Source organism: Porites lutea, chromosome 13 (assembly GCF_958299795.1).
Source record: "Porites lutea chromosome 13, jaPorLute2.1, whole genome shotgun sequence".
Lineage (NCBI taxonomy): Eukaryota > Metazoa > Cnidaria > Anthozoa > Scleractinia > Poritidae > Porites > Porites lutea.
Genome location: NC_133213.1, coordinates 5,948,054 through 5,958,328, shown reverse-complemented (window position 1 = coordinate 5,958,328; position 10,275 = coordinate 5,948,054). Strand labels below are relative to the sequence as shown.

Here is a 10,275-nt window from a genome sequence, read left to right as displayed (position 1 = left end):
CAAGTCTTCTTTAATACTCCTGCGCCATATACTTGAGCAATGCACCAGTTCATCGTGTTTCGAGGACTACAAGCAGATGTATTTGCTAACTCGTTGTCAATAATGTCAATAAATGCCAAATTATTGTGTTCGCGGTCGTTGGCATTGGTCTGTGTAAAGATTAACTTAAGATACCTTGGAAGATGAGGAGAATTAAGATTAAACCACAAATATTAAAGAGGCTTTTTATATTACTATAAACCGCAGCTCAGGCCGGCAGCTAAAGTCCGATGCTTAAAATACTACTCGTAGTAGTTGACACTATAGCTGCCCCGCTCTATATGTTGTCGGTCAGTTGTAATAAGTATATAATAAGTGAAATAAAAACAGGAAACGCAAGGTTCCATGGACTGATTCGGTTGGATTTTTACATCTTTGATCAAAACATTCTCAGTTTCGAGAATATTTTATTCTAAACCTTAAGAAAAGATCTGATTAGAAGTTGGATTTTTTTGCTATTTCTCTTTCACTTTTTACATACAGTTCATTAGCCGGAAAGTAAGTCTTCAAAATTAAAAGGTTTGATCACTTCACGCTTGCGCGTTCTAGTCAATTTTTTAACTATATAGACACTAATTTACAAAAAACTTTATAAAAGGACATCTGTGAGCAGGGAACGCGTCAGCACAGAATATAATTGTTGGCAAATTACAGTAATCGTCCTCATTTTTTTTCTTTTCTTTTCGGGTACATGTGAAAGACACGATGAGGTAATGGGACGTAATGACGACGGCATGCTTTTGCATTTTTATGGGCGGAATCCACGTGCATCTCATCATTCTTCCCTCTAAAAAGAGATATAAAACAAAAACACTAACTAGGGATGTGTCTGATAAACTCATGAGTTTGGATATCACACTGATAAATTTTGATAATAACAGTGACGTCACTGTCGTCAGTCGTTTACAATGTAGGAAGGAACTTGAATCATCCGCCATTTTGAATTAATTAAATAAATTTATCCTGCTTACAAATGGAATAGCTAGACGTAAAACGTTTTTTTTGTTTTTGTTTTTACGTGAATATATTATGGAAAACATGCCAGCCAATTTCGGTTGCCAGGATAAGGTCAATATTTGATGTACACATCACAAAGACTTAAAAAATATTTCTAAATAAAAGTCGCTAGGTTTGGCGGCCATAATGGTTTGAGGCACCAAGAGCATAGGCGAACTTTAGCGGTGTAAAAGTTGTTTAAATTTAAGCCGAGGGGGCCTCAAAAACCTTTTCCGGTCTGAATCATATTCTAAAAAAGGGTGTTGTAAGAAGCTGTAGAACCTTTCCCTTGTAACTTTCTCAAAAACGTTCGATAAACTTGATTTTGACCGGTTTGTCGGGAACAGTAAGCATCTTTTGACGTATTTCTAGTGGCTCGTGGTGATACTCGAAGCGAAATCTCTGAAGTAACTGCAATAAAGAGAGATAAAAAGTAAGAAAAGAGGAAAGGGGGAAGAGGGGAGGCGAACTAAGAGGGAGGAGGAGGACGATGGTGGTAGAGGAAGAGATGGAGGAGAAGGAGGACGAGGACGAGGAGGACTGTGAAGGGGAGGAGGAGGCGGAGGGAGAGTAGGATGATTGAAAGGGGAAAGCAAAACATGCAAAAGGTGGGTAACAGTCTCATTTTCTGAAGAGAGGTGCAACGTTTCCAGATATAACAGTACTGACCCTGCACATTAGCACCTACATCCCTAACTCAGCCACACGACGACCTACAAGAAAAGTGCAGATCATGCTTTAATACCGCAGTCTCAGCATCCTGTATGGCTGAAAGCAAGCCCCCTCCCCCGACCTAACAACAACAACAACAAAATCAAAACCATAATCTTACCAAAGGACATTGATTCAACTAGCTAACTAAGGGGCGGATCCAGGATTTTTTTAGGAGGGGGTGCACTCGTCTCTTGCTCTACTTCAACACCAATAAACCACATATTTTTTTTTTTTTGCAGAATACCAGTTGTATTAAAAAACCGCACGTCATCTCAGGGGAGGAGGGGGTGCGCACCCCCTGCACCCTCCCCCTAGATCCGCCCCTGTAACTGCTTAATTTTTCTGCAATGGTGTGGACAAATTGGGACAAAGTTTCATTTGTGGTGCTCTTTTTTTTTAAACCATACATCCCCATTGCCTGCCACCAGCCCTCATACATCTCCACAATTTTCCCGGATTTCAAGTTGTAAAAAAAAGATCGATCTGCGTTATGAAGACATCTTGAAATTACAATAATTTGACCAGTATTGCATCACTTTTCCAAGGACTTTTGTCCACCATTCTCTAGATCCGCCTTTAAAATGAAATTCAAAGGCGCCATATCATACATGTTTTTAAAACTTTTGCATTATTTTCAGCATTATTCCAATGTCCCTAATTTGATTAGCTGTGATAATGTGACTAAGTGATTAGTGTGTAGTTGACAAATCGAACACAATGGTCTACACTCATAGAAATGACGTCATGAAATGTTCAAAACTCAAGTGGAACTGGCACTCGCCCGCGGCTCGTGGTTTCACTGCAAAGTTTTCAACATTTTATGGCGTCATTTCTCGTGTCTATTTAAGGAATAGACCGCACGTTCTATTGGTTTACCGGCGTGATAACCCACGCGGGATGTTGGGAAAACACAAGAAAAGGTTGTAAATCACGAGCCCAAAAACGTCTCGGGAAACATCAGGACTCTCGGGAAAACAAAACTGACTGTCTCCCTTGAGATCTGACATCAGGTGCATAGTGTACCACTCTGTTCCAAAACCGCCTATCTTCCCCAGGCATATCTCGGGCATTTGACTGGAGTTTAGCTCCGTACAGTGGGGATTTTGACCTAAAATGAGGCCCGCCCCGTCGGACATTTGACTTTCGTGTCAAAACGTTGGTGAACGGTCGCAAGCAAAAGGATTTCGTAATTCTTTCATTCAGTATTTGTACAAAAAAACAGAACATGTCTAGACCAAAAATGGAAGAAAAAACATTAAAACTAGCTGTTTCCCTCGGGATCTGACATTAAGAAAGTAAGTAAGTAAGAGACTTTATTTTATGAGGGTGACACGTAACAGTAACTAAACATTACTGATCAACTTGTGGCCCTCTAAAATATAAAAATACAATTTATAAAAACTACTTTAGCTATAAATTATTAAGTGTATATTATTACATAGTATATCCTGAGACTTAAAATGAGAATATTTGTGTGAGTGCCTCATGAGGACATGAGTCACTGTATCGATCAAAGTTTGACTAGATCACCCTCTCAGTTACCGAACTAACATTCATCGAATTACGTCTCTTCTTACCAACACACATACGTTGCCCAAATCCAAATCTCACTAAATTATCCCTGTAAGATGTTTTCAGATAATCCCATCCGGGCAATCGAGCCAGAAGCATTCAACATTAGCTTCCCTGATGATAAACCAATGGCAATGTAAGATATCCGCTACTGATTGCGCGGACTATGAAAACCTAAACATGTTACCTGGTCGTTAGACGAAGCATGAATACCGTTTTTCGTATCAACATCATTATATGTTTTTTCTTACCAGATATTTGCTTCGCACGAAGATAAAAACAGTGAGCTTAGATTCTTTCGTCGGTCTCAGTGGACTCGATTCCATACTGTAACGTACTTTTTTAAGTACTTAATATACGATGATGCATTGTCGAACTACCAGAAAATTACTGTTATTTTTTAAAGAAAATAGAAGAAAATAAATGACAACTATTGTCATCACAATTACAATTGACGGTGGTCAAAAACGACTGCGTGAAAATACTGGCATTCTTACCTACATTGGTCTACTGATTTCCCTGATTTCCCCCTAGTCTGCACTTCTTTGCCTTATATTTGCCCCCAGCAAATTTGATCTGAATCTATGTCATATCAATTGCAGAAACATATTTTCTGGTTTACACTTTTGAATGTTATTGCTATCTTGGGTAAAAGCGAAGAGTATATACCTTCCTTTCTATGGTTGCTTTAAACTGGGGGACGAACAATAGCTAAAAATTAAACGGTCGTTTTTACTAAAATTTTATATTTTCAAGATCTTAAAATTTACCTTAGCCCTTTTTTTTCATCTCCCTTATTTCAGGCATCAATTTGTTTCATTTCTGATCTTTTCAGATTAATGGATAATAGAATACTTCGAACTCTGAAATATTCAGTTAACAACGAGATTCGCTGCACAATTTATCTGTCAGTATAACAAACACTTATAAGCAAATTTTGTTAAGCTTAAGGAAATTTGAAAATGGCCAAAGCAAGACTCTCCTTCACGCTTGTGTGTAGTAAGTCATTTAGATGAAACTGCTCACGATGGGCACAAATGACGCCAAAGCTAAATAATCCTTGTATTTTAAAATTATTTTATCGTGTCATGCTCTTTAAAAATTATTTATTTGATGTATCATAAGTTAAAATTGAAATTTTGCTGTCAAACTTGTGACGTCATTTTTCCCCCAAAAACCATTAAAACTGAAAATAAAAAGCATACCATAGTTTTGAAGACAAATTTCTTTCATCTAGCATAGTGTTGAACATAAGGATTCGCAACTTTTGCTGTCTTGATTTTTTCTTTTCTTTTCTTGTAACATTCTTTTTAGAAATCCATACTTGTCTGAAACAGAGTCTGTCGCTGTGCCTCTTCCCAAATCTCAAAATGGAAAAGTCTGGATTTCTGCTCTAGAGGCATCGGGATTCACACGAACACCAGAACAAAATGATGACTTTTGGTTTTTCCTTCCGTGCCCGGTGGGAACATTTTCCAACTCTTCTTCTCAAGGTTCGGAAGGATGCATATCATGCCCTCCAGGTATTGTATAGTTTTACATTATTATTGTTCCTCCGCGCATGAGCGTTTTCATCTGGATAAGAAGTCTTTTGATCGCCAAAAAAAAGAACCTTCTCCAACCACATTGTTTCAGTTTTTTAAGCCCCTCTTTTGTGTTGCATTGGTCCTCCTGGCATAACGACTTGATGATTCTTGAGCCACTCATACGGTGTCCTTTGCTGTTTAGGAGGGTTTTACTGTGACGATGTAGGCTATGTGGGAACGACTGGTAAGAAATGCCCAAATGGTTCCTTCGTAGCGTATGATAAAGCACCTGGGACACAAGTGCAAGATTGTAAGACCTGTCCTTTAGGTAAATAACAATTAATATAACTGAATGAGCAATATTTGCTCATAGTTTCTTTTCTTTTCTTCGTTGACCATTTGGAGTGAATAAGTTATTGTTATTTACTTGCTCAGAAAAAAAAGCAAACACCCTCGCGAAAAAAGTTGGGTATTAGGTGTTTTGGTAAGGACATACTGGTCATTTAAGAAGCTAGTATCGAACCCTCAAAAACGTCTTTCTTCCAACCTTCAGAATTCAGATTCGTTGAAATTGCTTAAATTTAGCTTCGTTTTTCAGACCTCATCACAGTGTCTGGCTTATTCGTATATCATAATATAGTTCGGACTCGATGGAATTTCAATGTACTAGTTTTATAGTTTGTTTTTTTGGTTAATTGTCTCTTATTCAAAATCTTGAATGTTTCTCAATCATTCATAGGTACAGACAGTGATCTGTTTGCTGGACTGCGTGCTTGTTCATGCTTGAAAGGTTATTATGTGACTGATATGTTTGGCAAATGTCAAAAATGTGGAAATGGTCTTGAATGCCAGAATGAGTTTGCCACTTTAAAATCTGGTTACTGGTGGAAATGGAGAAACAATACTTACAAAGATAAGTACCAAAGTTTTATAGACAATCTCTTGTCATCTTCGCCGGCCTTGGACAAAGAGAAGGTGCAATATTCATTTCCTTTACCAACTCCATACAAGTGCCCAAGGGAAAAGTCTTGTAAAGGTGGCATGGATTCCACTTGCGAAGATGGATACAAAGGCCCACTTTGTAGTGTATGTACAAAAGGACACTATAAGAAGTTACACCAGTGTCTAGAATGTCCATCTAAGAAGTTGATAGTAGCACAGCTGTTTGCCATTGTTGCTGTTTTGTTGATAATCATCGCAGCTTGTGTTTGGAAAACCAACAGGAATGGCCAGGAGAGCGAAGTAAAAACCTCTTTCATAGATATGTTCTTATCCAAAATTAAGATCGTAATTGGGTTTTATCAAGTCACCTACGGTTTGCTTGAAGCATTTTCGTACATAGAATGGCCAGAGACCATACGGGTCATCAGCAAGTTTTCAGAAATACTTCAGTTCAATATACTTGAGATGGCACCAGTTCACTGTGTTATCACCGGACTGCGGGCAGATGCATTCGCTAATTTGTTTTCAGTAATGTTAATAAATGCTACAGTTACTGTGTTCGCGGGCGTCGCCATCAGCGTGTGTAAAGTGATCAGTTTGAGTAAAAGTATCTTGGAAGACGAGCAGAAGTCAAAGAAAATCTCGAATCTCAAAGAAGCATTTTATAAGAATTTGTTTTTCTTTTTGTACGTAACTTACCTCAGCACGTGCTCTAAGACAGCAACTGTCTTGCCGATTGCCTGCCAAGAACTTTGTGAAGACGAAAAAGAAGGGTTTTGCCTGAAGTACTTGAAAGCAGATTATAGCATACAGTGTCTTGATAACCGGTACAACAAATTGATAATAATTGCCTATATTTCGGTCGCCTACATTTTTGCCCTTCCCACAACCGCATTCATCTTTCTCTGGAGAAAACGAAGAGCAAAACAATCGTTAACATATGTTGATCAAGGATTAAGCGACGAAATGATGAGGGGAATGCAATTTCTTCACGAAAACTACAATAGCGCATCTTGGTATTGGGAAATAATAGAAATGTCTCGTAAAGTAATCGTCACATCTGGCCTGATCCTCGTGGGACAAGAAAGCAGGTCCTACATTGGCCTGGCATGGGTCATTGCTGGTACGTACGGAATCATGTTTGCCTGGAATCGCCCTATACAAGACGCATTTGATAACCTATTGATGACAGCATCCGTTGGTGTTACTGTTTTCAATTTGGGTGTTGGGAGTATCAGCAAAATTCCCGCAGAGAACCTGCCTGCAGCGGCGGAATCGTACGTGGAAACCGTTACGTTCAATATATTGGTTCTGGCCGCGAACACGTTGGTGATTGGGCTGCTAGCTTGTAAGAAAATTATGTTGTTGGAAAGAACTTTGATCTAGCTAGAGCTCTTGAGACCAATTCCACTCAAAATATAGCGACCACAAACTATCTTCATTTGTTTTAAATACATCCAAAACGCATGCTACCCTAGGACTAAATGTAGTTGAACAGTTGCAGCTACTTCGACCGCATCCAAAGAAATATCTGTACTTGTGACGACTTAGTCACGAGTGAAGCTAGAATAAGAAACTAGTTACTTATTATGCTCTTCTTTTCTCAGTTTAGTACATATGGCACCTTTATGAGTATATCATGGAATGGCGAAAAAACCCACAGAGGTCGTTTTCATGCTGCTTGGCCCTGATTCTTCCTCTTGTCGGTTTGCCAGGAGATATAAGTGGTTTTGAAAGCTCAAATACAATAGATAACCAGCTAGAAATCGGAGAAATGGAAATTTCTACTACATCTGATGCCGTACAAGATGACACTCTTGGGGAAAGGAAACAAAGAAATGGTGACCTGAAGGAGGCCCAAGGTGACAGCACTTTCAGCGTCTGGTCCCAAGCTGAGGATAAAAGAACGCCCGCTGCAGATCAAGGAAGTGGAGCCATTGATGTCCGGGTTGGCGAGAACAAACAATGTGGTGATAACGATGGAAATAATGGCTACCATGTGGTGGATAAACTTAACGATGAAAAAGAGGGAAAAAGCCCCATTGCCACTTCCCTGAGATGAAGGTCCAGCAAATGCCATCAAGGGACACAGACGGTGTTTGCGCGACTGTGGAGCATAAGCCAGTAAAGGGTACTTGGAATTAGTAGTCTGTAAGTGCAGGACATTCGACATTTTCCTTCGCCTGTTATTACGAAAGCGCTGTAAAATTTCCACAGGAAATAAGTGTAAATAAAATTCGTTCATTGATATTATAATTTTTTATGCTGGCTTTTTTGCTCTAGCTGATCAAAATTACTAACAAATGATTAATCGATATCACTCGTGTTGCTAGAAGTTACTGGAAACTGCCCTTAACACGTTTCTCCATGTGCAATAATATATGCCTGACAGCAAAACATAGAAGCCGACTTGACATTCAAGAACGGTCGACAAACTTAATCTTAACCGGTTTGTCTGGGACGGAGAAAAACTTTTGACGCAATTCTACTGGCTCATGGTGATACTCGAAGCGAAATCTCTGTAGTAACTGCAAAAAAGAGAAATAAACAGTGAGAAAAGCCAAAGAGGACTGGACGAAGAAGGAGGGGGAGGAGAAGAAGGAAGATTAGTTGTTTTAAGTTGTTTTTGTTGCTGTTATTGATTACATCTTATACATTTCTTTGTTTATATGTGTATTTGACGTAAACAAAACTTTACAGAACGGTCTCCCTGTTTGCGTTAGGAGGTGATTGTTAACATTTAAAAAGGGTTTCGTTCCTGTGATTGAAGGGCTACTTTAAGTTGAAGATTTCACCACTAACTGATTGTCGAGTAATTTATTTTGCACTTGTAGTAGTAGAAGTCAACTGAAAATTCAATTAATACTGCAAAAAAGGTTACTAATCAAGTCAATTTCGGTTGAAGCGATGACGGGCAAATAGACTTACAATTTGTATTCCATATGCGGCTAATAAACTTCGACGTGTGACCGGTGGTGACACTTTGCAAATGTATAAGTTGCGTAACGAACTTCTTACTTTGAATAACTAGTCGCCTGATCTATTTTTCCCGCGTCGCGCTAAGTCGAGGTGTCAGAGCTAGGATGAGTAAATATTAAAAAAAAAAAAACTAAGCAAACGGCTTGAAAAAAATGCACATCAAAAAGTACTAACCTTACACATTAGGACGTACATCTCCAACTCAGCCACGCGACGACCTAAGGGAAATGTGAGCCACGCTTTAATAGTGAAGTCACGGCTTACTGCATGGGCGAAAGCAACCCAGAGTAAAAAAACACAACAACGACAACACAATCACACTGTTAACTAGAAAGGAAACCACAAGGCAGGGATTATTTACGATGATGCGTAGAAACGATTACTGCCTAGCAAACGCCGCAGACACAATGGGCAGATGGATAGTTTTCCAAGACTGGTTTTTACTCATCTTTATCATTAATATAGAAAAAGATCTGTAAAAACCAAAATGATCTCATGTTATTTTCGTGCGTGTATTGATCGTAGTTGTAATAATTCCGTCTGAGTACCGTAATGGGACAAGACTCAGTGATCAGTCAAGCCTGCAATCGGCGATAAAATTGTTGAGACACTGTCATTAAAATAAAGTACTTCGAAGATCAAAACAATCCGCACCCCTTTCTGCTTCCCCCTTCCCCCATTCAAAGTTTGGGTGTTTATTGTTTCTCTCAAACAGCGGCGGCATAACATTACTTAAGGGGGGAGGGGAAAGCTAAATTTGTCGCAGTTTTGATGTCGGCAAAAGGCCAGAAAGGCCCTTTAGGACAAAGTGTCCTTACTAAATTTGTCACCAATTAAAGATTCATATCAGCTCTCTTTTCAGAACTTAAGATAATTATATTAATCTCTCACTTACAACTAGAACATATAGAACATATTAGATAATATATCGAATATTAGGGACTTTAAGATCCAACGACGCGGACGGTAACGAGAACATCAAAAAAACAATAGGTTTGATTAGCAAAACAACTACTTTGCACGTGCACCATGCTCTTTTGTACATTTCTTTGCCCGTTTTTGCAAGACTACGACGTGAACATGCCTAATTTCGCGTTTTACCGAGGACGTAAACAAGCAACGACGAAATTTTATTTCTCTTACTGTACTTGGATATGGTGCCTAGGAATTCAACTCCAGGAGGGTTCGCCTACATTTGACAAAGTGAGTGTGTAGGAATAATTGCGATATAGACTGAAAGAACGCAAATTCAGTTTTTAAGCGACGTTCTCATTGCCGTCGCGTCGTTGTATCTTAAAGTCCCTACTATCTCTTCTTACCAACACACATACGAGGCCCAAATCCAAACTGTAGATGAGAAAAGGGGTGAACCTCTTTACTTTCTCTTAGCCAGCGCTCCGGTTTGAACTCCAAAGGGTCTTTAAAATACTTTTCTGAACGTGTCGTGGCGTATAAATCCATAAATACGAGAGTCTAGAAAAAAATTTATGCTAATGAAGAATTGAAA

General features: G+C 39.0%; 2 protein-coding genes across 2 annotated transcripts; one reads left to right on the top strand and one right to left on the bottom strand.

The window, feature by feature from the left end:
• Positions 1–1,525: 1,525 nt before the first annotated feature.
• Positions 1,526–7,175, top strand: LOC140922285 (uncharacterized). Its single transcript, XM_073372285.1, has 6 exons — positions 1,526–1,605; positions 3,576–3,603; positions 4,125–4,228; positions 4,636–4,844; positions 5,050–5,175; positions 5,587–7,175. The coding sequence occupies exons 1-6, from the start codon at positions 1,526–1,528 to the stop codon at positions 7,173–7,175; spliced, it is 2,136 nt and encodes a 711-aa protein (XP_073228386.1).
• A 772-nt stretch (positions 7,176–7,947) lies between these two features.
• On the bottom strand, positions 7,948–10,237 carry LOC140923683 (cholesterol side-chain cleavage enzyme, mitochondrial-like). The gene is made up of 3 exons (XM_073373757.1): positions 10,088–10,237; positions 8,943–8,986; positions 7,948–8,317 (listed from the first exon to the last, which is right to left on the bottom strand). Exons 1-3 carry the CDS (start codon positions 10,227–10,229, stop codon positions 8,207–8,209), a joined length of 297 nt encoding a protein of 98 aa, XP_073229858.1. The 5' UTR covers positions 10,230–10,237; the 3' UTR covers positions 7,948–8,206.
• Between the last annotated feature and the right edge of the window lie 38 nt (positions 10,238–10,275).

Excerpts from the sequence above, each read along its gene's own strand:
- LOC140922285 (XM_073372285.1), top strand. The coding sequence starts at position 1,526 with ATGGTGGTAGAGGAAGAGATGGAGGAGAAGGAGGACGAGGACGAGGAG. Across the intron at positions 4,229-4,635 it reads ATTCGCTGCACAATTTATCT|AAATCCATACTTGTCTGAAA; the intron begins GTCAGTATAACA and ends CATTCTTTTTAG. Across the intron at positions 5,176-5,586 it reads TTGTAAGACCTGTCCTTTAG|GTACAGACAGTGATCTGTTT; the intron begins GTAAATAACAAT and ends AATCATTCATAG.
- LOC140923683 (XM_073373757.1), bottom strand. The coding sequence starts at position 10,229 with ATGGATTTATACGCCACGACACGTTCAGAAAAGTATTTTAAAGACCCT. Across the intron at positions 8,987-10,087 it reads TGGGCCTCGTATGTGTGTTG|GTCGTCGCGTGGCTGAGTTG; the intron begins GTAAGAAGAGAT and ends CATTTCCCTTAG. Across the intron at positions 8,318-8,942 it reads TGTACGTCCTAATGTGTAAG|TTACTACAGAGATTTCGCTT; the intron begins GTTAGTACTTTT and ends TCTTTTTTGCAG.